Consider the following 26,443-nt stretch of genomic DNA (forward strand, 5'->3'; position numbering starts at 1 on the left):
CTCTGACCTTTTAAAAGTCAAACACAAGTTTAAGTGCAAAAAAACTGAGACTGGATCAGTTTGCAAACAATGTTTGAGTTTTTAACAGAGGTGTGAAAGTCTGGATGTGGCCCAGGGTCATTATCGTTAAAACAAACTAAAACAAACATTAACATAAATAAAATAAAATTGAAACATGTACGGGTGGTTCAACCTAACTTCAACCTATAAATTTTAAGACAAGATTTTAAGTTGGCTTTAACACAAGCCAGCATAAAGTTTGTCTTTTAAACTTTTCCGTCTATTTAACCAAATGATTTTTCTCAGGATGACAGTTGCCGCACCAGTTAAACTGGTCCAGTTTCTGATCTATGAAATGACAGAAAGAGAAATCCCCTCTGTAAAAAAACTATATATGTCGAAACAAGAAATTTGAACCTGGCTTGCTTTCTGTTCTGGAAATTCATGCAAATTAGTGTATATTTAATTAAGCAATGCCTCATTTGCATAACATTTCAGAAAACTTGTATTACAGAACAGTGTACTGTCAAGTCAAGTCATGTCACCTTTATTTATATAGCGCTTTATACAATAAAGATTGTTTCAAAGCAGCTTTGGTATAAACAGTGAAATAACAATTCAATGATGCAGTAAAGCAGCTCTAAAAAGACAATAAACAGTCATTATTTAGTTGAAATCAGTTCAGTGTTGGTTTAATTCAGTTTCAGTAACTGTAAAGTTCATCATTTATGAAATGAGTTCAATTTAGCTCTGCAAAATTGTGATGTCATCATCCAGCTAAGTTGAGTTCAGTCAAATCAATAATATTGCTGAATATTAAAGGGATAGTTCACACAAAAATGAAAAATTCTTCACATGCAAAAATACTGTAGTAATTTATGTTTTTGAACCATGCTAAAGTAAAGTATTTGAATTAATTTGTTGTGGTAATTCTAAGGATTTAACGATTCACTCAACTCATGATTCGATACGATTCATGATACTGGTTTCACGATTCGATTTTCTCACAATTTTCTCATTAATTTTTTTTTTTTAAATTTGATTTTTAAAAAATTATTTCTCAGACAAAATGCTGCATGTTTCTTTGTGAAATTACAATATCTTTTTAACAAAACTAAATGGAAATTTTAAAACAGATCCTAAATCAAATAATTAAATAGATAAATAATACAAATGAAATAAATCTCTTCATATTGTTACATTATGATGAGATCCCACTTAGAAAATGGACAAAATTCATCCTCAAAATCAACATTATTGAAAAACTGATTTTTTTCAGTACAAAAAATGTTAAACTTTGACAAAAAGTAATTTTTATTGTCATAATTGTGATTTCATAATATTTAGAAATGAATTCAATTGAAAAAAACTTGTGAAAAGATGTCTTTCAGAGCAAATAGTGGAGCTCTGCAGCATCTACTGGTAAAAGTATTTTTTTTACTTTTAAAACTGCATTTTTCAAAAGATGGGCAAAAATCTTACGCTAAACCATGTCAAATTATCCATCTTATCCTCATGAATGAAAGTCAGAAAGGCGGCTCTTTTATAAAGTGAATTTTACATAAAAAGCTGTTTTTGTATAAAAACTTACTCAACAAAATATTTTTTATTTATATAAATTTAAAAGATATGATAAATCCTCCAAAAACTGCACAAATATGAAGAAAAACTTTAATAAACAGAGTAAAATTACTAGGGCTGGGTAAAAAATATTGATTTCTCGATTTTAATAGATTCTGATTTTTACGAACCAATATCGATTCTTAAATCCCAAGAATCGATTAGTCTAGTCTGTTTTCAGTTGATGAATGAGCAGAATATGTAGCGCCTCCCATCCAATAAATCGCAATAATCTTTGTGCTTTGTTACTTTTGATATGAAGCAAAGTCTCAGATTTCAAATGACGTCCATCTTATTATGATATTCAAAAAATAAATACCGTTTTGGCGCTGTTTAATGTGGCGTGACAGATCGCTTTAGCGCCTCAGTTAAAGAGAAGCATGTGATCATCCTCTCCTCCACTTTAATACCAGTTACAGCGCGAAATAAACATGCATGAACATCTGAAGGTATGTTAAAATATACAGTACAACTTACTGAAATCCGTATCATGTCTCGTGTAATCGCTCAATCAGTGTTTCAACCTCGTAAAGACGTCAATAAAACAGCTTCAGTGTCACGTAACGTCACATTTACCTCAGAAAAACATATTCAGTGACCATAAACTCATTAGTCAGATAGAAAAGTGAACTCTAGAAAGCAAAATTCTGATAAATATAGATGCACCGTTACATATTCATTATAATATTTAATGTTCTTCAATATTTAATGCATGTTTGAATAAATTAGTTATGACAGCCGCGAAAAAAACGAATTGGAGTAGAAGTATGATTATGTAATTCTAAACTTTATTTATAATAAAAAAATCATTGAGTGTAATTTAAGTGTTTGTATATAAATAAGTTAATTTAACCTTCAATATTATTATAGTAGTAACAGCTGACTCTCATGTGTAGTTTACAGCATTAGTTGAGAGATTTTTTCCTCTAGAAAATTTGCCATGTACTGTAACTGAAATACTACATCCAAAAAAAAAATTTTTTGTGTCAAAAAAAATTGTGCCCTAAAAATTACATTTGTTTTAAAAAAACAATTATTTTGTTGCCTGGGGTCCCTGAGTATGATTTTTTTTTTTTTTACACTAACATAAAAACTATATCACTCCATTTTTTATTTGTAGATCTAGAAAGTGTTAACCACTATACAAAGTTTCATGTCATTTGGACAAAGAGAACATTTTTTTTTTATTTTAGCAAACGTCGTTTAGGGTCCAAAAAGACCCCAAAGGCCCTATAAGTGTGATTAATCAACTGGGGAAGTATGGTAATATCTATCATTTAAATGTTTACCTTATTCACCTTGCTTTAATATGAACAAACATTGTGTGAGGCAAACAGTTCCCGCCTAAACTGTGTTGTTCACCCACACCCTTGTTTGAGCGCGGCCATTTTTAATCCACCGCTATTTGACCTGTAGTGCTGCGCACGCAATGATACAAAGTGCAGTACATTTTCACATACACAAATAGTAAAAATCGGATACAGATGATTAATCATATTAGTCTTCTATATCTGTTACATGTGCTAACGCATAATTATTGATATTTACTTTCATATTAGTTCTGTTAGAATCGCGCGCAATGGCTCTACTTTTCTCATATTCACGCCCCTCCTCCTCCAAAAAGAAGTTCCGGTCACATCCGCCATTTCGCTAGAGACTGGAAAGCCATTGTTATCCAGAAATTTCGCCATGGTGAAAGTATCGAACATAAACTCGCCTATTTAATCAGCCTACTATAATTGAGGTCTTAGATTAATAGATATATGTTCATACAACAAGTACCGTCGAGAAAAACGATTTAAGCCTTTCGTTGTGCGCGTCAGATTCCGTGAATTTGTTCGGTTTAGTGTGTTAGCTTAGCAGCAAGAAGACCGCAGGCTGTTTATCGAAGGTTTCGCAATAGAATCTGAATCTAGTTTTTAAAAATATTAAATTAATTCGAGACCTTTAATATTTTACATCCTCTATCAAATCGCGACACTGTCCGCCGCTGCACAGGATCCGGTGAAGAGTGAAGGAGAGATGGCGAGCTCGGTGGGGAACGTGGCTGATAGCACAGGTAACCATGACAATAACGGCCGTTTGCCTCGTGATGATGATAATAATCGGTCGCTTTTATTCATTTTTGAAGACTTGTTTGTTTAATAACTCTGTAATACTGACCTCTTTGCATGCGTGCCATGATTAAACTGTCAAGTAGTTTGTCGAAGTAGATTAACATGTGATATGAATGGTAGTTTTAAACTATTTCAGCAGCATTACTGAAATTAAAGTAGTGTTTTCTTTCCTCATTAAGACTAGTTGGGCAAAACCGCCAACTAACTCACTATAATCAGGTGTCCTTGAATGTCCAACTCCTGCCTCCTCCATCTCCTGTGCTTTTCTTTTTTAGTAATAACATCTGATAATAGTCGGGATGCACCGATATGAAAATTTTGTAATAACCGCTATATTGGCCAATAAATCTAAATCCTAATTTTTATATAATTTTTGAGAGCCTGATTACAAAAACAAAAGTTTTAGCAATAAAAATGTCTTAAGCATGTTCTCATTATAATATTATGTAGCTTATAAAGACTGCACGTGTTGTACTTAACTGTATTTTTCTTTTTGAAATGATTTCAGTCATATTTACAGGGATTCAAAATCATCATGGTGAACAGTGAGCATCTGAAGTGTACAATAGTCCATTATTTATTGGCTTTAATAATATGTTGGACAAATTTTCTTATTGGGCCGATAACGATAACATTAAAAATGAACATATATCGGCTGATATATCGTAAATCTCTAATATTCAGTGAGTAATCCAGTATTGTGCCATTAGAAATTGAAAATGACTCCAAAATGTAAATAGAGGTTAGAAAATAGGACAATAGATTGGAATTTATATCATTGAAATGGAAAGAAATTGATGCAACTACTCTAAGTGTATTGTAGTTATAAGTATTTCATTTTTCAGTGTATGAACTAGAGATGCGCCAATAATCGGAATTGACTGATGAAAGCAAATTTTCAAACTATTTAAAAACAGCAGATAGTCAGGGCTGATATTTCCTGTCAATCAAAAGAGGGCAGGAAAATGCACTGAATTTGTGCTTTGTGTAAAGAAAATGCTAAGAAACCAGTTTGATGTTCAATATTAACAGTAATTATATATGTAGAAAGTTAATTTAATCTTCAGAATTTAGTTAATGTGTGTTATTAATTTGAGTAATGTGTTTGTTTATAACTGATACCAGTTACTATGAAACAAGTTGATGAAATGGAGAGAAGTTTTTATTTGCATTTCTTTCAAAATATAATTATTAATTATAATGAAATTATCATTCATTTAAAAGAAGGTATAAAAGGCAGAACCCCCAAACTATCGGTATCGGTGGAGAAATTTCGTATCGGTGCATCTCTAGTGAAAACCCTTAAAGATGTTACAATATACAACATTTAGAAACATTAAATGTTAATATTTAGTGTTTGAAATGGAACATTTCTGTTCCTCTTGTGTATATTTTTAATTATATTTAAAGGGTTAGTTCACCCAAAAATGAAAATGTCGTTCCACACCCGTAAGACCTTCATTCATCTTCAGAACACAAATTAAGATATTTTTGATGAAATCCGATGGCTCAGTGTGGCCTGCATAGCCAGCAATGACATTTCCTCTCTCAAGATCCATTAATGTACTAAAAACATATTTAAATCAGTTCATGTGAGTACAGTGGTTCAATATTAATATTATAAAGCGCCGACAATATTTTTAGTGCGCCAAAAAAACAAAATAACGCTTTATATAGTGATGGCCGATTTCAAAACACTGCTTCATGAAGCTTCAGAGTGCTATGAATCTTTTGTGTCGAATCAGCAATTCGGAATGCCAAAGTCACGTGATTTCAGCAGTTTGGCGGTTTGACACGCGACCCGAATCATGATTCGATACACTGATACATGTATCGATATGAAGCATAACGCTCCGAAGCTTCCTGAAGCAGTGTTTTGAAATCAGCCATCACTATATAAGTCGTTATTTAGTTTTTTTGGCGCACCAAAAATATTCTCGTGGCTTTATAATATTAATATTGAACTGATTTAAATATGTTTTTAGTACATTAATGGATCTCGAGAGAGGAAATGTCATTGCTGGCTATGCAGGCCTCACTGAGCCATCGGATTTCAACAAAAATATCTTAATTTGTGTTCTGAAGATGAATGAAGTTCTTACGGGTGTGGAATGACATGAGGAAGAGTAATTAATGACATAATAATAATAATAATAATATATATTTAAAGTTTAATTTTATGGGCCATGGTGCATACCTCATTTCTCAGAATGCCTTCATTTTAAATGGAGCCAAACATATACATACCAAAGAATAATTGCATCAAAATAAAATTATGTAATTGTTTTGCTCTTTTGGATTAACGAAATTTCTCAGTTTGTGATTGTTGATTTAGTTTAAACTGCAAGGAAGATCCTCTTTCTGTCACACTAATGAATTGAAAGGAAGCCAGTTTGCCCAACTCTTGATCACACCCATATATGTTAATCTGTCCTTTGCACGTTCATATCACATCATACTCCTTCATTACCAAACCTCATCTGTTTTTCATTTTCACCCCAATTCATTCCTTTTAGTCCTTTACATATGAATTACATATAACTTTTATTTCAGTTATTATTAATTTCATTAATGATTTAAAAAACATTATTAAATCATTATTTTTAGTCAGTCGCTGAGTTTCTTTAATAATTTGTCTTTGGATTTTTTTTGATTTTTTTTTTTTGATGGCAGTACATTAAAAGTGCTTGCATCATTACAGGAACCATCAATGCAAGTTTTAGAACATTTTGCAGTTTTATGCACAAAACACAGCATAAAAATGGTTCCACACTATAGTGTTATTTTATTTTTTAAAACAGCACCACTGGTCTTATCTTTTTTTATTATTATTTTTTTTATTTGACCTCATTTCCATTTCTTCTAACATGTTGTTTCCCCCTCCTCTGGGTTGCGTTGGTGCTCCAGAACCAACCAAACGTATGCTTTCCTTCCAAGGGTTGGCAGAGCTGGCGCACCGGGAATATCAGTCGGGAGATTTTGAGGCGGCAGAGCGCCACTGTATGCAGCTGTGGAGGCAGGAGCCAGATAATACTGGCGTTCTGCTGCTGCTCTCCTCCATCCACTTCCAGTGTCGCAGGCTTGACAGGTGAGATGGGCGTCTTTGCTCTGTCTTCACGGAGCTCGGTCTGTGGGTCTTCACGGCTTCTCTTTGGGAAGAAGGAATGGTGGAGGTGTGGTGGTAGAGGTCTACTGATTGGGTTTTTTTAAGCGGTCATGAATTGAGAAATCAAATTTCCCTTGATCTTTTCACATATAGTAAGTCATTGTACTATAAAAATATCCCGTAAGTTTCAGAACTCAACACTTCTTTTATTGAAACCAAGCTCTGAAAACAACTCGTTTTGGATTTTGTCAGATTATTACATCATAGTGCAGTGCTTCCCACAGGTTTGAAATATACTTGCGGTGGTAGTCGGGTGAAAAATCCTCCTATTACCCATGGCACAAAAATGGTCTACTGTTAGAGATGTTCCGATACCCCTTTTCCATTCCCGATACCGATTCCGATACCTGAGCTCAGGGTATCGGCCAATACCGAGTACCGATCCGATACCTGGGTGTGTATCTGTATATATATATATACTACTAGCCCTGTATGAATTGATAGAATTATTTTTCAGAGCTCATCACTTCTTTTATTGAAACCAAGCTCTGCAAACAACTAGTTTTGGATTTTGTCAGATTATTATGTCGTACTGCGATGAAAGACCGCCTCTGCAGAAGAAGAACAATGCCATTGCCTCTTTAGCCCTGCCCACCGATTCGTGCATGTCATATAGTAGTAAATACGAGACCGACGCAAACACAGGATTAATCGGCAACAAAATGATAGGGATGCTTTTACAAGACGTTTTGCAGTCCCAAGTTGTGGAAAAACACGGTCTTTGCATTTCCATACTTGTGGACCAAACATTAAAGGGTTAGTTCTCCTAAAAATGAAAATTCTGTCATTCAAATGTACATTATCCTCCCCCCACCCCCGCCCGACGATATCATCGTCCATCGCGATGTTTTACTGTAAACATCGTCAACTGCCAATTTAGGGGACATCGCCCAACCCTAAAATATGACACTCTTTCCAAAAGTAGAACAAAAAACGCTTTAGGAGCTTTAATTGATAACGTGTCCAGAAATAACCTGGAACGTTCCTTTAAGAGAACAGTGTAGGGAGATTTGTTTTTTTGGACATAATTGGAATATGTCCAGACTCATTCTCTTAATTTTGGCTCGGTCTGCAGGTCGGCCCACTTTAGCACTCTGGCCATCAAGCAGAACCCTATGCTGGCTGAAGCCTACTCTAACCTGGGCAATGTTTATAAGGAACGGGGTCAATTACAGGAGGCCATCGAGCACTACCGCCACGCACTCCGTCTCAAACCGGACTTCATCGATGGATACATCAACCTGGCAGCAGCGCTGGTGGCAGCAGGGGACATGGAGGGAGCAGTTCAAGCATATGTCTCCGCTCTCCAGTACAACCCTGTGAGTTCAGACTGAGTGATGTAGCTAGAAATTGTCTCTGTATTTTCAGCCTTTTGATGATACGCAGTATCTCCACATTTTATAGTCTAACCCCCATTTCAAAATCAATGTTAAATGAGAGAAACCTAAAAACTAATCTTGATCCTTAGTCTTAAAGGTGCCCTAGAACCAAAAATTGAATTTATCTCAGCATAGTTGAATAACAAGAGTTCAGTACATGGAAATGACATACAGTGAGTCTCAAACTCCATTGTTTTCTCCTTCTTGTGTAAATCTCATTTGTTTAAAAGACCTCCGAAGAACAGGCGAATCTCAACATAACACTGACTGTTACGTAACAGACGGGATCATTAATATGTACGCCCCCAATATTTGCATATGCCAGCTCATGTTCAATGCATTACACAAGGGCAGCCAGTATTAACGTCTGGATCTGTGCACAGCTGAATCATCAGACTAGGTAAGCAAGCAAGAACAACAGCGAAAAATGGCAGATGGAGCAATAATAACTGACATGATCCATGATATCATGATATTTTTAGTGATATTTGTTAATTGTCTTTCTAAATGTTTCGTTAGCATGTTGCTAATGTACTGTTAAATGTGGTTAAAGTTACCATCGTTTATTACTGTATTCACGGAGACAAGAGCCGTCGCTATTTTCATTTTTAAACACTTGCAGTCTGTATAATTCATAAACACAACTTCATTCTTTATAAATCTCTCCAACAGTGTGTAATGTTAGCTTTAGCCACGGAAATACTATACTCACATGATCCGATGCATGCATGCAGTATGCATGACGAACATCTTGTAAAGATCCATTTGAGGGTTATATTAGCTGTGTGAACTTTGTAAATGCACTGTATTATAGTCAAGAGCTCGGGGGGCAGGGAGCGCGCGATTTAAAGGGGCCGCAGCCTGAATCGGTGCATAGTTAATGATGCCTCAAAATAGGCAGTTAAAAAAATGAATTAAAAAAAATCTATGGGGTATTTTGAGCTGAAACTTCACAGACACATTCAGGGGACACCTTAGACTTATATTACATCTTGTGAAAACTGGTTCTAGGGCACCTTTAATTAAAAAATTATAGTCATCCGTTTTTCACTGAATAAACAAAGAACGATATTGAACCATTTCAGTATTACTTATATATTATTAGAGATGCACTGATATTAAATTTCTCCACCAATACGATAGGCGATTATTCAGAGTGATATCTGCCAATACCGATATTTTGGGTGTTCTGCCTTTTATACCTTATAATTAATCATTAAATCTTGAAAGAAATGCAAATAAAAACTTCTGTCCATTTCATCAACTTGTTTCAGAGTAACTGGTATCAGTTATAAAAAAAACACATTACTTAAACTAATATTAACACACATTAACTAAATTCTGAAGATTAATTAACTTTCTGAATGTTATTAATTCATATAATAGCTAATAATAGTGAACATCAAACTGGTTTCTTAGCATTTTCTTTACACAAAGCACAAATTCAGTGCATTTTCCTGCCCTCTTCTGATTGACAGGATATATCCCAGACTATCGGCCGTTTTTAAACTTGGTCGATAGCTGATAGTGTGAAAATGTATCAACCGATACCGATTATTGGCCGATATATCGGTGAATCTCTAATTATTATTATTATTATTATTATAAAATATTTTAAAACATTTAAGGTAGTTTGCCAAGTTTCAAATTGAACAGTAAAAGGAGCACTAAAATTATCACACAGTTGTTCACACAGTTGCTTTATTATAAGAAAAACATCGCAAATATTCTATATATCATCCAGCCCTAATGTGTTTTGTATGTATTAGTTGATTATTGATTATTTCTCTCTCTTTTATTACAGGATCTGTATTGTGTACGCAGTGACTTGGGTAACCTGCTTAAGGCGCTCGGGCGCCTTGAAGAGGCAAAGGTATGTTTAAATATGTCGGCCCTTGCACGTTTACATAAGGTTTTGTTTTGTTTTCTTATTATGAACTCATAGCTCTAGACCATAATCCCCTGTCAGACACCTAGCCGTTCTTGTACTTTGGGAGTGAGTGCAAGGCTTTTTTTTTTTTTCCCCAATAAGTTCTTGTCAGCGCACTTAAGAGTGTGCTGCTCATTTAATTTCCCCACGTCAGCACTCTTTACCATCCTACAGGCCTAGCCTCAGCATTCGACTAGAGCAGAGTGTACCAAAGTCACCTGCATCTCACCAACATAGTCAAAAAACAATTTCTTTCTTTTTTTTATTCAACAAGGTTAAGACCCCTTTACCCTCTTCTCACTTGTTTTTTGTTTTGTTTCATTGTTCATTTGGATGGCTAGATTAGAGACACGCCCCCTCTGTCCACCCCTTCTTTTTGCCCTCTCTCACTCCAATGCTTTTCTCAGTCTAAACACTGCTTCAGCCCCCACTCGCCCCCACACAAAGGAAGAAAGGCTGGGCTCTTCTGTGTCTCACCAAACGGGGGTCCTAAAACACATGCTGCAGTTTTGGCATGCTTTTCTTCCCTGTAGTCTCTCAGAGGGATTTCGCTGGCTCGGTCTTGGGGAAATAAATGGACTGATGAAGGTAGTGATCTTTGCTGTGCAAGAAATAAGATGGCTTCTAACCCTAAAGCATGTAATTCTAGTAATTTGCGCTATTCAAAACCAATCACTGCCTACAAAAGTTGAAGAGCAGATTTGCTTCTCCAGCATTACGCTTTCTTTGAGGCAGCGTGGCCGTTTGTGGTTTCGGTCGGTGGGACTTTGGGAGTTTGACTTGATGTTGTAGAGAGAGTTCTCCTCCTGTTGGTTAGAAGCCCTCTTATTTGGTGCCTCAGGGGGGCGGAGTGGGGAAGAGTACGAGGGCGCCAGCGGCCCCCCACCTGCTCTGTCGCTCCTAACCCCCCGCGCGCTCGCTTAGGGCCCGTGGAGCGTGCGCGCTTTGAACTGTCTGCCTGACCCCTCAGTCAAGCCATCAGATGCTCCTCAAGGGCTCCACAGTGCATCTGTATCCTTTCGGCCCTCGTTTTCCCCCCAATACGACATCACGACCCCCCTTAAAATATGGCCAACTGGGTTCGGGAGGGTTTATGTGTTCCCAATAACGCTGTGCGTCAGCCCTGGGCTGTGCCAGGCAGACAGATCGCTATTTGCACTCCACTGCACGCGTCAGATACCATGATAGAGAGAGAGAATTATACACGCGCGACACAAGCGATGACCTCTTTATTTCAGAGCTGTGGAGGCTTCTAGATGATTATGAAGTTCTTAAACCCCAGGCTTTTTTCCTTATCCATTGGCCAGGAGTCAAGAAGGCAGGAAAGGATAAAGCAAACAAGGTATTAAACCATGAAAACAAACAAAACAACAAAGGAAAAGAAAAATATCATGGACTATATTTCTTCCCCCTTGTATGTTCTGATTATTAATACTATTCCCAGAGCAATGTGATCAGTTCATTTGGGTAAGATCAAGCCAGTTCGCTTCCCTCTTTTACCTGTATTTGAAAATGTGACACGGTAATGAAAAGTTTGAGTCTGTGTGTAAATCTCAACTCGAAGCCTTTCTTCAGTCTCGACCCCTTGCGAACATATTCCTGTTTCTGAAAGTGTAAAATCCTTTTCATTGCATGGGTTTTAAACTGATGTCAGGTCATTTTTATATTTCTTTTTCTCCTTTTTTGTCTTACTTGTTTTGCTTTGTCAATACAAGTTTTGATATCGATATGAAATGTCAAACTTTTACTAACGCTCTTGTTTTCTTATTTTGTCTCTTTTGGTTTTCCACCACTGATATTGTTATTTAGAAGGTTTCAGGTGGGTGACACTATTCCTGCGTAGGTGCGGTCCGGTGGACAGGAACACTAGGGCAGCATCAGTCTTCTCCTCTTCCAGCTGCGGCCGCCCCCCCCAGACAAAGTCCAAAAATATGGTAACGGGTTTGTAACAAAACAGAAAGAAAAACACCTTACTCCAATGCCTGAGTTCTTCTGTCTTGTGGCTTCCTTTGAAGAACAAAAACAAGGAAAAATGAAACCACAGTAAATGAAAGCAAAAAGAAAAAAGCGTAATGCCCAAGTTTTATTAAAGAGAAAATTGATTGGATGCTGTAAGCAAAACAAAAGCACAGTAAGAACCCTCTAACTCTCTTACTTGTTGATTATTTTTTTCCTGTTCATTTGGATTATGATTTATTTTTTCTCCTTTTATTTGGAGTTGCAGCGTTCTGCTGAGCAGATGATGCGCTGTGAGTCTGCAGCGGCGCAAGGGCTGCGCAGCGACAAAACCGCGACCAAAAGGCGCGCGCTTGAACCGCACTCCCCCTTCCCTCGACCCCCGGCTTGCGGGTTGCAGATCTGCACGCCCTCCCTGCTAGCATGGCACCTGGTGGCTTCACAGCCCTAAACATGACTCTGTCAGCAACGATCATTACTCTCAAACTAAGGTATTAATGGATTTGGCCGTGGGAACTAACTCCAGCTGAACGCCCCAAAGGGTAAAGAGTTTCATAGTTTCGTGTGCCAGTCTGGTCAGATCGCTCCAGGTCTGCAGTCTTCACCCTGAGCTGGCGTTAGCGCAGGCGAATGCGGGCGCTAGCGGAAACGGCGCAAGCGGCAATCACAGTGCGGGTTGCCCGCGTGGCTTTTTGCGCTTGCATTACAGGGACCTCTACCTGCACGCCGCACTTGCATTTAAGGTTGTGGAATTTACTGAGATTACGTAATGCCATTTCTGCACTCAATGCGTTTGTTTTGTAGTCTTAAGTGCATAATTATAAAGTTAATTTGAAACTGCATAACTGAAGAATGTAAGTCGGAGTATAGGTGTTGGTTGGATTTGCGCAGCGTAGGAAAAGTGTGCAGCTTAGCGCGGCAGAATTTCGCGCACGCGAGCCCATGCTGTAGACTCACTTTTTGCTTTTTGTGGGAATAGATACTAACTCTCTTTCTGTCTGCCCTTTTTGTTTTTTCTTCCTTTTTATTTGATCTTTTGGTTTATTTTTTCTTTTACAACCCCTCCCCTCTCTACCTCCTCTTCCTCCTGTTTTTTTACTGTTAACCTGTTCAAGGCTTGTTACCTGAAAGCAATTGAAACGCAGCCAAACTTCGCCGTGGCCTGGAGTAACCTGGGCTGCGTGTTCAACGCCCAGGGAGAGATCTGGCTGGCCATTCATCATTTTGAGAAGGTTGGTTGTGTTTGAAAGTCCCTCTTTGGTAAATGATACAAATCAGTGGTTGCCAAACGTGAGGTGACAAAAGAGGGTACGTGAACAAAATGCTGAGTAGTTAATTTAATTCTACCTTAAAATAATATTAAAATCGAGCATGTATTTCTAACTGCCAAAATTTCGTAAATCCAGTACATTTAATCAAATTACCTCATCGTTTGCAGTCAGAAATGACTGTATCCACACAAGCAGCGTGCATATGATAGATTGCGTGCAGAATCTGCTGCCTTAAATCGCGCTAAATTACTGCAGTTCTCGACAATGCACCTTTGTAAAAGTGGGGATTTAGCACTTACTCGCATGAAGAACAAATATAGACACAGATAATGGATTAGTTTCGATTTAAGACTCAAACTTTCTCCGATACAAAAACATACCTTGTGTGAGTATTTAATGATGATAACGAGCAAGAACGCAATTGTTCCCAAATATCCACATGACTGCAAACGTGACATTATTATACAGCAGGTCAAAAAACAAAACGTGCATTTTAAACACATTACTGTCAGTATTTACTCTATTTTGCAATGAAATAATAGTTCTGACGAAAACCAGAGCAGAACTACAACACACGTCTGTGTTTCGCGAACAATTCTGCGGCTTTGAACGAATCGTGAGAGTCAATGATTCATTTACAGCCACTTGCTTCGTTACTGAATGAATGATTCAATGACTCACTCATAAAAACTGACTTGCTGCCACCTGCTGGCGGTTTTAGTTTAATATTTAAAAGTTTTACTTAGTTTTACCATCATTGCATATTTCTCTATTGAACATTTTTTATTTAAAACATTATTAATTTTATAAAGTTATTCATAAAGGTAAAAAGAAAAATGCATTTATTGTCCCCTAAATTGAAGGGGCATTTTTCCTGACTGCCCCTTCAGGGGGTACTCCAAGCTAAAAAGTTAGGGAACCATAAAAATGAACATAATTTTCACATGGGCTGTTGAATGGCTTTACAGGCGGTGACCCTGGACCCAAACTTTTTGGATGCTTACATCAACTTGGGCAACGTTCTGAAAGAGGCTCGTATCTTTGACAGGTAAACGGTCACTTCTTCTGTCATTACAGTTTGCCTCAGACTTTTTCAGCAAATCTGATGCATCATTTTTTTTTTCTCCCACCTACAGAGCTGTTGCTGGGTATCTGCGTGCCCTTAGCTTGAGCCCTAACCATGCTGTTGTCCACGGAAACTTGGCTTGTGTGTACTACGAGCAGGGTTTGATCGACCTGGCCATTGACACCTACCGTCGTGCCATTGAGCTGCAGCCACACTTTCCTGATGCATACTGTAATCTCGCTAATGCACTGAAGGAGAAGGGCAATGTAAGAACCTACACCAGGGCTGTACGTTACTTTTTTTCGCACATAACACTGGTGCTACAGAGGTTGAAAGTTTTGTAACACAGGCCACACAAGTGTAGCGCAAGTATAAACATCTGTTACCATCTCTGAAAACAACCACAAGTAGTGCAGTTCATCACTTAAAGGGTTAGTTCACCCAAAAATGAAATTATCGTTCCACATCCGTAAGACCTTCGTTCATCTTCAGAACAAAAATTAAGATATGTTTGAAATCTGAGAGCTTTCTGACCTCCGGTTGACTGTTGATTGTTTTGTGCGCACAAAAAGTATTCTCGTCGCGGTTGAACCACTGCAGTCACATGACTGTTTTAACAATGTCTTTATTACCTTTCTGGGCCTTAAAAGTCATAATAACATTGCAGTCTATCAGAGGCCAGAAAGCTCACGGATTTCATCAAAAATATCTTAATTTGTGTTCTGAAGATGAACGAAGGTCTTACAGATGTGTAACGACATGAGGGTGAGTAATTTCATTTTTGGGTGAACTAACCCTTTAAACAGGCATGTGACTGACAAAGGAAGTTAATGTTCCATACAGGGCAAACAAAATACAAACCTTAAAGCGATAGCTCACCCAAAAATGAAAACTGTCATCATTTACTCACCCTCAAGTTGTTCCAAACCTTTCTTTTTTCTTCTGAATACAAAGGAAGATATTTTGAAGAATGTTAGTAACCAAACAGTTGAAGGACCCCATTGACTTCCATAGTATTTTTTTCCAATTGGGCCAATCAACTGTTTGGCTACCCATATTCGTGTTCAGCAGAACAAAGACAATTATAAGGGTTTGGAACTCCTTGAGGGTGAGTAAATGACATTTTTGGGTGAACTATACCTTTTTAACAAGAAATGTTTTTAGACAAAAGGCCAAAAAATGGCAGACTGCAGGAAAATAAGACTTCTTGCTTAATATTAAGCCAGTTTAGTTTGCATATTAAAGTCTGTAAGGGTAAATCCCAAAAATTCCCAAATGCACGGACTCCTATTGAAATGATTTTGACCAGGAAAGTTTGACGAACAGCGGTACATATGACCGTGCCTTTACAGTCAATCGCTAACTTGCATGCTTCCTGTTAGGTTTCTGAAGCTGAGGAGTGTTACAACACTGCTCTCCGTCTGTGCCCGACTCATGCCGACTCTCTCAACAACCTGGCCAACATCAAGCGTGAGCAGGGCAACATTGAGGAGGCTGTGCAGCTCTACAGGAAAGCATTGGAGGTGAGGAACCAATGAAGTCAAGTGAAAACATGCATCCATTATTATGTGTTTAAAAAAATCCTTTAAAGTGATAGAGTTTGAATCACATGTCTTGGTTTCCTTTGTTGCAAAGGTTTTCCCTGAATTTGCCGCTGCCCATTCAAACCTGGCCAGTGTCCTGCAGCAGCAGGGGAAACTTCAAGAAGCTCTCATGCACTATAAGGAGGCCATCAGGCATGTTCTTGTTTTAGCTGCACTCTCATGTTGTTTAGTATTGGTGTCTTTCAAAGTCTCACTCTGTGTTTGTACTCAATGAACAGAATCAGCCCCACATTTGCGGATGCATACTCCAACATGGGCAACACTCTTAAAGAGATGCAGGACGTTCAGGGGGCGCTGCAGTGCTACACTCGAGCCATTCAAATCAACCCTGCTTTTGCAGATGCTCACAGTAACTTGGCTTCCATACACAAGGTATGAATCTAGAGCCATGAAGAAGAATAATACACTTGTTTTCAGTGTTATTTTGAATTCAAATGGCGACCTTCTCTTCTTTAAAGGATTCTGGGAACATTCCGGAGGCGATTGCATCTTATCGCACTGCCCTGAAACTCAAGCCTGACTTCCCTGATGCTTATTGTAACCTGGCTCACTGTCTACAGGTGTGTAAAGAACATTAATGTGCACATCCGCACTCAGGTGGGAGTATTTAAATGACGCCGTGTTGTACTTCAGATTGTATGTGACTGGACCGACTATGATGAGCGTATGAAGAAGCTGGTGAGCATTGTGGCTGATCAGCTGGAGAAGAACCGCCTGCCGTCTGTTCATCCCCATCACAGCATGCTGTACCCTCTCTCTCACGGTTTCCGCAAGGCTATTGCAGAGAGACATGGCAACTTGTGTCTGGATAAGGTGTGTATGTCACACTGAAAGTGTTTATTCTGCTATATTTTTTTTATTTATCACTTGTAGTTTCAATGTAATACACTTTGTGTTTTATAGATCAATGCTCTTCACAAACCTGCCTATGAGCATCCAAAGGACCTGAAGGCCAGTGCAGGACGTTTGCGTGTGGGTTACGTCAGCTCAGATTTCGGCAACCATCCCACTTCTCACCTGATGCAGTCCATCCCTGGCATGCACAACTCTGAGAAGTTCGAGGTGAAGAGTCTGTAACACAGTATAGATCCTTCTGTTGAGCATGTTCTGGCGATCTCATACTGTTGTATTTTGTGCAGGTGTTCTGCTATGCTCTCAGCCCTGATGACAGCACCAACTTCAGAGTTAAAGTCATGGCAGAGACTCATCACTTCATCGACCTCTCACAGGTGAGTATTCGTATCGAGGGCCTATTCAAGATACATCATCTTCCTCCTCCTTTCATGTTTTGATTTCATCATCTTTCTTGTCTCCATAGATCCCCTGTAATGGAAAAGCAGCAGACAGAATCCATCAAGATGGAGTCCACATCCTGGTCAACATGAATGGTTATACTAAAGGAGCACGCAATGAGCTGTTCGCTTTGCGCCCAGCACCCATTCAGGTTGGCATTTGAGAGTTAATTTTGTTACGTTAATATAATGTGAGCATATGCGATTGGACAGGAATAGACTTGCATTGATGGAGAGACCTGGATCATATTTAGAGCAGCCATTTGCAACAAATTCCTTAAATTAAAAAAAGCAACAAAAAACTTGATCATTTTCTTACAATTATAATAAACATTGTCTTGCATCTTGGTTCAGAAAATTGAGGCAGCCAGAACAATTAGCATGTTGTGTTGTTAGGGTCATTGACGAATAAGGTTTTTAATAGTGGGGAAAAAAAACAATAATGGGGGATATAATTAATTTTGAAGTTTTATTAACACCGGGATTATGTGGTTTTTATAATCAATTAACACTACTTTTGTAATTTTTTTACAAGATGGACAAAATTTGTCACCCAAAAATTATTCGGTTTAACCAAAATTTTGGTTTTACCGAATGACACTTTTGGTTATATTGAATGACGATATTTTCAAACAATGCTAACAGGCTGACAATCAAAACATTTTATATTTAGTACAAGTTTTTAAAATATTACAACATTTTCCATGTTTTATAGCGGTTGCACCGAATGACCTGATGTTTCGGGACATGCGTATGATCAAGTGAAAACATGAATTTTTCAAATGGTTAAGAGAGAGTTACTTTGCTTCATGACCATGTGGTCCTTTGCAGGTGTCTGAATGATGTCACATGATATTGATCACATGACTTGATCCAAAATCATCCATTTATATTGGTTACTCCGAATGACATCAATGAAATTCATTTTTCCAGACATTATTTCTCATAACAAAGCAACGACTTCTACACATAATTTTAATACCATTTTGCACTATGTTGATATATGATGTTATAAAATCATGCCAGAATAAAAAAATATATACATTTATTACATTTTAAGATATTTTAATCTCAAATGAAATGGCTGTATTGGCCTTTGGACGGTTAAACAAATGACCTTTTGACACTTCAAAATCTTTAAAATATCTTTATATGTAGCAAAATACAATTAAAACCTTTTGGATTCAATAAAAGAGATCTAGATGTACTACCGCACATACTTTGGATGTCATATCTTTGTTTTTTATTATTATTATTAAGGCCTTTGGACAAAAAAATGACCCATCACATCATTGTACCATTACCATTACAATATCTGTTTTTATCTGAATATATGTAAAAATGTAATTTATTCCTGTGATCAAAGCTGAATTTTCATTACTCCTTTCTTCAGTGTCACATGATCCTAATATGCTGATTTGATGCTCAAGAAACATTTCTGATTGAATAGAAACAGCATTTATTTGAAATCTTTGGTAACATTATTAATGTCTTTACTGACACTCTTGATCAATTAAATGTGTCCTTACAGAATAAAAGTATTAATTTCTTAAAAACAAAAAAAAAATCTTATTGACCCAAACTTTTGAACTGTAGAGTATATATCAGATAATATATAAATATCTATTTAAATAATAATAATTGTATTTTTTCCAATCCACCCTTAGGCCATGTGGCTTGGATACCCAGGCACCAGTGGAGCTCCGTTCATGGACTACATCATCAGCGATAAGGAGACGTCGCCCGTTGAGGTTGCTGAGCAATACTCTGAGAAACTGGCCTACATGCCCAACACTTTCTTCATTGGAGATCATGCTAACATGTTCCCTCACCTCAAAGTAAGATTCAGTCTCTAATCACATGATTTTATTTATCTATTACAGAAAAGAAGGTTCATGTTTTTCTTTTTACCCAATAGAAAAAGGCAGTGATAGACTTCAAGTCAAATGGCCACATTTTTGACAATCGCATCGTGCTGAATGGCATCGATCTGAAAGCCTTTCTGGAAAGCCTGCCGGATGTCAAAGTTGTGAAGGTTAGTGAAGAAATCACTGCTTTAGATATACCTCTCATTCCATTAACCTGTTAAACAGACATGCTAATGTTTCTTCCCCTGCTTTCAGATGGAATGTGATGGTCAAGAGGTGGCTGACAGTAACGGTGCCCTCTCCATGCCCGTCATCCCTATGAACACGGCTGCTGAGGCCATCATTAACATGATCAACCAAGGCCAGATCCAGGTCACCATCAACGGCTTTACCGTCAGCAACGGCCTGGCCACCACTCAGGTACGGCCCGCAGTGTTGATCTCAACACCGATTTCACTGCTTCTTCCTGGCTGTGAGGGTCCTGGCTTGCTGATTTAGTCCTGTCCTTCATTCTCAGCATGACTGATCTGTGGATAATTGACCACGTTTATATGCATATCATTTATTCTTGTAAATCCTTCATGAAGAGAGATTCCATTCTTTCTTTTAATTTTGTTTGGACAAGCGTGGTTATAAATGAATATTCTGTCGAATATGGTGGTCACGTCTTGTATTTTGTGTAATTAAATTGTGAATCATGCTCACAATCGGAATATATCACTTTCTAAATGATAAAATTCAGAATGTTGCCTTGTATGTAATTGTAAACATGGTTGCTGACACCTCAGTCAAGCCCACATTGTTGGTGTGTAATTCATTATGGCGATTTAGCAGCGTGGAGGTGTTCTTATCAAACACGGTTGCATTTGTATTCGCCTTGATTTCACTCAGATTGGTGATGAAATGATTCAAATCATCTCAGATCAGTTTCCTCCTTCGATCATCTCCTGATTGACTCCTCCTATAAGAGAAGATCTGGTTAAAAGTAGCCAGAGACGGAATATTACCTCATGTTGTTGTTTTTCAGATTTTTACATTGGAGGAGGTTGTAGTATCTGGGACTGTAGCCTTGCAGGTATGGCACACTCGAGCTGGCTGAGAATAGCACGCTTTGAGACAGGATGTGCAATAGGCATTTTTCCCTTCACTTGGGCCTTCACACCACTGCTGTAGGTGGCACAAACATGGTGGCGGAGAAGTTGAACAGCTTGTAGGGATGGGCGACACTGTTTTAGGGAACATGCTTGTCTTTTCAGTACCTAAACTAGTAACTCATGTGTTCTTTAACCTTTCTGTTTAGATTAACAACAAGGCGGCAACAGGAGAAGAAGTTCCCAGAACGATTGTGGTGACCACCCGCTCTCAATATGGCCTCCCTGAAGACTCCATTGTCTACTGCAACTTCAACCAGCTCTATAAGATTGACCCTCCCACCCTGCAGATGTGGGCCAATGTAAGATTTAAAGTGGGGATTCACTGCTGAAAGATGGGAACGCTTGGCTGCCTTTGTAGTAGAAACACACACAAAGAAGGGAATTGATGCTACATGAATAGAGAAAATAGACAAAGAGCTGTGGCGTTCCCTATTGACAAAAACACTTATAAAGCACTTTTGATTTTGGTGCTGCCCATTTTGGTGCAAGAATACAACACTGCAAAAGTTCAAACTGTAGTTTTATCTAAAGCGCTAGAGTTGGATGACACAAAATTTTGGTATATTGCATAAAAAAACGCTAGATGGAAACAAATTTATGCCAAAATTTAAGCGCTCGATTGAGGCGGATAACTTTATCCAATAAAAAGACATGCACATAAACTACGATGGAAACACATTTACTGAATAAATCCCTTGATGTGCAACAAAAACCCTCAGGATTGGCACAGCAGAGGCTCTGATTGGATAACTGGACTAACCAGCGGACCAATCACATCGCAGCATCTCAAATGTTGGTTTGGTGGTTCTGAAACGTCTTAGTCAAAGTCTGTCATCAGAATGATTTGGTTTAAGCATCTCACATGATTGTGTTCCCAAACACCAGCATCCGAACGCAAGATCACATGACAGCGTTTATTGTGTTTCGTCTGACGCTCTGAGACCAACTCATTCATGATGGAGGAGAAAAGAGCTTGATTGAAGCCACTTACATTTTTATTACTGATATTTTGCGCCAGTTTCCCAGGAATTGATGATTTTGTTCTCTTGAACACATGCGATGGAAACGCTGTCTTATTTGCAAATGTTTTATGCCATATTCCAAGTTAAATTCACAACTTTGGATGGAAACACAGCTACAGAGACTTCTGTGAACATGTTTAGAGTAGGCATGTGACGGTATCAAATTTTCATGTTGCGATTAATTGCTGAAGCTTTTGTCACGGTATACGGTATTATCACGATATTAAATAAGTTGCAAAAAAAGAGTTGAAGAACTCTTTTTGTAATAAAAAAAAATGAACGTTTAAATACAATACACAAAAATATATAAAGTAAAATTTTCAAACAGATTAAAGTGCAAAAGAATTCGGCTATAAAGAACAACAGGAAACACTTTACAATAAAGTCTCATTATTTAATGCATTAATTAAAATTGAGCGATAGCTACATTTGTTACAGAAAGTAGTATTTTTTTGTTAATGTTAGTTAAGAAACGACTGATTATTTCAGGCCCATTAAATAAGTTATTTTTATTTTAGTAATGTTTTAAACAGTAACTAAGAAATTAACATTAACTAAGAATAATTAATGCTTGATTGTATTTTTCATTGTCAGTTTGGTAATAATGAATTAACATGTTAACTAATGAAGACGTATGTCTCAGAGTTTTACTGAACAATAACAAATAATCAGAACATATCTAATCATTAGGACATGTTGTAGTCCAGATTAAAATATATGTTTGAGGCATTTTAAAAACTTCACCAGCGCAGTTGCTTTGTCTATGGGGTTTCCGGGGTAGCCGTTTCACTCTGCTGTTCCATCAGCGCCCTCTGCTGTCAGAGAGTGAACGCACACTTTCATTCAGCGCGTCTTCTTCACTCGTTTCGCCATGTGCTTCTCATGCACATTGAGCTTGTTTACATCTGAGCGCGTGTTCTTTTGACGCAGAATAAAGCGGTAGCCTACATTTTATATGGTTGATGGGGAAAGTATTCTTAAATGCATTATAAAAAATTTTAATAATTGGTAATAAATTATTATTTACGGTATTTTGAAATGCCCACGATAACAATATCGTGCATATTCATTATCATGATATATCGCATTACCGAATATCGGCACATGTCTAGTTTAGAGTAATGACTCAAATCAAAGTAACTTGAAATCGTCATGTTTTGAACAGTATGTGCTCATTATAAAACTGACTCTCTGGCAGCTCTACTCACTGTGCTCTCCATTGTGTAGATCCTGAAGCGTGTGCCCAACAGCGTTCTCTGGCTGCTGCGTTTCCCGGCAGTGGGCGAGCCCAACATCCAGCAGTACGCTCAGAACCTAGGCCTGCCTGCCTCTCGCATCATCTTCTCGCCGGTGGCTCCCAAGGAGGAGCATGTACGACGTGGACAGTTGGCTGACGTGTGCCTGGACACCCCGCTCTGTAACGGCCACACCACGGGCATGGATGTGCTGTGGGCTGGTACACCCATGGTTACGATGCCAGGTAATACAAGCTTGGAGCACATGATAAAAAAAAAATGGGTAAAAAAAAAAAATTGATTTCTCGATTTTAACCGATTCTCATTTTTACGAACTGATATCGATTCTTAAATCCCAAGAATCAATTAGTCTATCCTGTTTTTAGTTGTTGAATGAACGGAACATGTAGCGTGCTTCCCATCCAATAAATTGCAGTGAGCTTTGTTACTTTTGATATGAAACAAAGTCTCAGATTTCTAATTCTGCCCAGTTTATTATGAAACTCAAAAAATAAACCGCTTTGGCGCTGTTTTAATGTGGCGTGACAGATCGCTGCAGCACCTCAGTTTAAGCGAAGCGACGTGAACTTATCTCCTCCGCTTTAATACCAGTTACAGCGCAAAAAAACATCTGAAAACTGAACATCTGAAGTTATGTTAAAAGTACAACTTTCATATCTCGTGTAATCGCACAATCAGTGTTTCAACTGCTGAAAGTCAGCTAGAAAAATGAACTCTAGGGAGAAGCATTTTGCTAAATATGTGCACCATTTCATTAATTTTTAAAGGGGTTCTTGATTGTGATTTCACTTTTTTAACTTTAGTTAGTGTGTAATGTTGCTGTTTGAGCATAAACAACATCTGCAAAGTTACGACGCTCAAAGTTCAATGCAAAGAGAGATATTTTCTTTTACAGAAATCACTTTTTAAGGACTACAACAAACGGCTGGTCACAGACATCACTAACTCTAAAATTAACATAAACCCCGCCCCCGAGAACACACAACAAAGGGGGCGGGGCCATGTTGGGCTGCTTTAGAGAAGAGGAAGAGTTGTTGTAGTAGAGTGTTGTTGTCATGCCGTCATTTTACGCCGGACTGCTTCACAAACGAGGGTCAATTCAACACAAAAGATGAACATGACGGCACATGCTAGTGGATGAGTTGAAACAACTCCACAGCAAGTACATAAATTTATCCACTAACCATTCAGAAACGTCTAAATGTTGTAACTTCTTCCTGAGTCTCTCCATCAGTGTCGACTCCGGTTTGAACAATGTAAGGCTGAACACTTTCGTCATTTTGGCTGCGTGAGATTCTCCAGCTTTGTTGTTGTTGAGCTGTTAAAGCTCCGCCCTCTTCTGGAAAGGGGGCGGGAGCAGCAGCTCATTTGCATTTAAAGGGACACACACAAAAACGGCATGTTTTTGCTCACACCCAAATAGGGGCAAATTTAACAAGCTATAATAAATGATCTGTGGGGGATTTTGAGCTGAAACTTCACAGACACATTCTGACTTATATTATAGCTTGTGAAAGGGTCCCCTTTACTGTTCTTCAGTGTTTAATGCATGTTTGAATAAATCTGTCAAGTGTTTATGATGGCCACCATTTAAATGTTTACCTAAAATGCTGGTTTCCTGCAGGAGAGACGCTGGCTTCACGTGTGGCCGCCTCTCAGCTCACCTGTCTCGGCTGTCCTGAACTCATCGCCCAGAGCCGTCAGGAGTATGAAGATGTTGCTGTGAAGCTTGGCACTGATATGGAATTGTAAGCTCCTTTTGTCAATATCCACTTTCAAAACTAGACATGTTTAAGATTAAAACACGCTCTTCCTTCATCCCGCACAGCCTGAAGAAGGTCCGCTCCCGCGTCTGGAAGCAGCGCATCTGCAGCCCGCTCTTCAACACCAAACAGTACACCATGGACCTGGAGAGACTCTACCTGCAGATGTGGGAGCATCACGCTGCTGGAGGCAAACCTGACCACCTGGTCAAAGTGCAGTCTCTGGAGAGCAGCGAGAGCTCCTAAGTTGGGCTCGTCATTGCATGCCCCCCCCTCCCCCTCATGTGTCAGTCACAGAGACTCTATGGAGCCTACAGGTGAGCACCGTCACTATGATCCCATGAGCCGGAGTGGACGGCTGGACACAAAGCTGCCCCCTTTCCCATCGTCTGACGGATTTGATGTTTGTTGGCTACACTGATTTTGTTTTGTTTGTTTTTCTGCTTCTATAAGACTTTCCTGTTATTGAAGTGGACTTTCTGAAAAGGTGGATAACGGGGTCTAAAATGCGAAACGACAAGGAAATAATCCAGAAAATGTAACCGTAAAATAATCAGCACAGATAGGGTCTTTTTTTTAGTTAGGTTATGTGCTTCTTGACCTATTTTAGCTTTCTGTCATGACCTAAACCTGGGTGACGGATGCATACCTCGGATCATCCCAAACGAATGCCAACGTTGTTTCCGTATGCTGTCAATAGAAAATAATTCCTCTTTGTTTTTGAAAACATGCTATGTGAACACGTTAAACAGAGGAGTGTCTTATTACACACTGACAAAAGGCCTGCAAACTGCTCAAGTGTTGACTCCTGATTTTTCTTTATTTTTTTTATGGTTTTACCAGGAAAGGTGTAGGTAAGTATGTGGTTTTGTACACTGTCTTCCTATTAACGCGTTTTATTTATGCTCTGTCAGTGTCGATTCTGCAAGGCTCTTTACATAAACTGAAATAAAGAGAAGTGGCAAACCTTGAAGAGAGTTGCACATACTTTGTTTTTCGTTTGTTCTTCCGTTCCTTTTAGGAGCCAACACATAATGGAACTAACAATAGTAACATACTGGTTATTGTGATCTATATTGCTGTTACGCTGTTGCTGGCTGAACTGTGATGTGCACCCATTGTAAATTTGATCGCTGTATTCAGTTTAGTTCAATAAAGAAATGCTAAAGATGTTTCTACACTTGGGTTGTGTGGCCTGTCCGAGATCGTTCACATTGGGCTAGAAGGGCAGCAGCCTTTTTATTACAGAGCCTCTAAAGGAATGTGGTGATGGGGAAAAAAGTGAGATGGGAGTACAAAATTACATGCAATTGATTTTGCATTCTTTCACAAAACGTTTTCCGTTTCCCCAAGAAACTTTACGTTCTTCCGCAAAACGTTCTCCGTTCGCCAAAGAAACTTCGTTCTCTCGCAAAACATTTTCCGTTTGCTAAAGAAACTGTTCTCTCACAAAACGTTTTCCGTTCCCCCACAAAACTTTGCGTTCTCTCGCAAAATGTTTTCCATTCACCAAAGAAACTTCGTTCTCTCGGAAAAAATGTTTTCCGTTCGCCAAAGAAACTGCGTTCTCTCGCAAAACATTTTCCATTCCCCCACGAAACTTTGCGTTCTCTCGCAAAACGTTTTCCATTCACCAAAGAAACTTCGTTCTCTCGCAAAACGTTTTCCATTCCCCCACGAAACTTTGCGTTCTCTCACAAAACGTTTTCCATTCCCCCACGAAACTTTGCGTTCTCACAAAACGTTTTCTATTCCCCCACGAAACTTTGCGTTCTCTCGCAAAACGTTTTCCATTCGCCAAAGAAACTTCGTTCTCTCGCAAAACGTTTTCCGTTCGCCAAAGAAACTTCGTTCTCTCGCAAAACGTTTTCCGTTCGCCAAAGAAACTTCGTTCTCTCGCAAAACGTTTTCCATTCGCCAAAGAAACTTCGTTCTCTCGCAAAATGTTTTCCGTTCGCCAAAGAAACTTCGTTCTCTCG

General features: G+C 38.5%; 1 protein-coding gene across 9 annotated transcripts; it reads left to right on the forward strand.

Annotated features, from left to right (window-relative positions):
• Positions 1 to 3,266: 3,266 nt before the first annotated feature.
• Positions 3,267 to 25,437, forward strand: ogt.1 (O-linked N-acetylglucosamine (GlcNAc) transferase, tandem duplicate 1). 9 transcript variants are annotated; one of them, XM_048176687.1, is made up of 23 exons: positions 3,267 to 3,679; positions 6,645 to 6,825; positions 7,979 to 8,222; positions 10,087 to 10,155; positions 13,284 to 13,400; positions 14,408 to 14,487; positions 14,576 to 14,792; positions 15,888 to 16,028; positions 16,141 to 16,241; positions 16,328 to 16,481; positions 16,568 to 16,669; positions 16,743 to 16,922; positions 17,013 to 17,171; positions 17,249 to 17,338; positions 17,428 to 17,553; positions 19,069 to 19,239; positions 19,320 to 19,436; positions 19,525 to 19,689; positions 20,297 to 20,344; positions 20,570 to 20,722; positions 22,673 to 22,925; positions 24,326 to 24,449; positions 24,530 to 25,437. In XM_048176687.1, the coding sequence occupies exons 1-23, from the start codon at positions 3,643 to 3,645 to the stop codon at positions 24,708 to 24,710; spliced, it is 3,210 nt and encodes a 1,069-aa protein (XP_048032644.1). In that variant the 5' UTR covers positions 3,267 to 3,642; the 3' UTR covers positions 24,711 to 25,437. The 9 variants fall into 9 exon arrangements, with proteins under 9 accessions (XP_048032644.1, XP_048032646.1, XP_048032645.1 ...); XM_048176689.1 differs by having other exon boundaries at positions 6,675 to 6,825; XM_048176688.1 differs by having other exon boundaries at positions 3,268 to 3,679; positions 14,576 to 14,771.
• The last annotated feature ends 1,006 nt before the right edge of the window (positions 25,438 to 26,443 follow it).

The sequence above is a fragment of the Megalobrama amblycephala genome, linkage group LG23, assembly GCF_018812025.1.
Source record: "Megalobrama amblycephala isolate DHTTF-2021 linkage group LG23, ASM1881202v1, whole genome shotgun sequence".
Lineage (NCBI taxonomy): Eukaryota > Metazoa > Chordata > Actinopteri > Cypriniformes > Xenocyprididae > Megalobrama > Megalobrama amblycephala.

Excerpts from the sequence above, each read along its gene's own strand:
- ogt.1 (XM_048176687.1), top strand. The coding sequence starts at position 3,643 with ATGGCGAGCTCGGTGGGGAACGTGGCTGATAGCACAG. Across the intron at positions 8,223-10,086 it reads CCGCTCTCCAGTACAACCCT|GATCTGTATTGTGTACGCAG; the intron begins GTGAGTTCAGAC and ends CTTTTATTACAG. Across the intron at positions 17,339-17,427 it reads ACTTCATCGACCTCTCACAG|ATCCCCTGTAATGGAAAAGC; the intron begins GTGAGTATTCGT and ends TTGTCTCCATAG.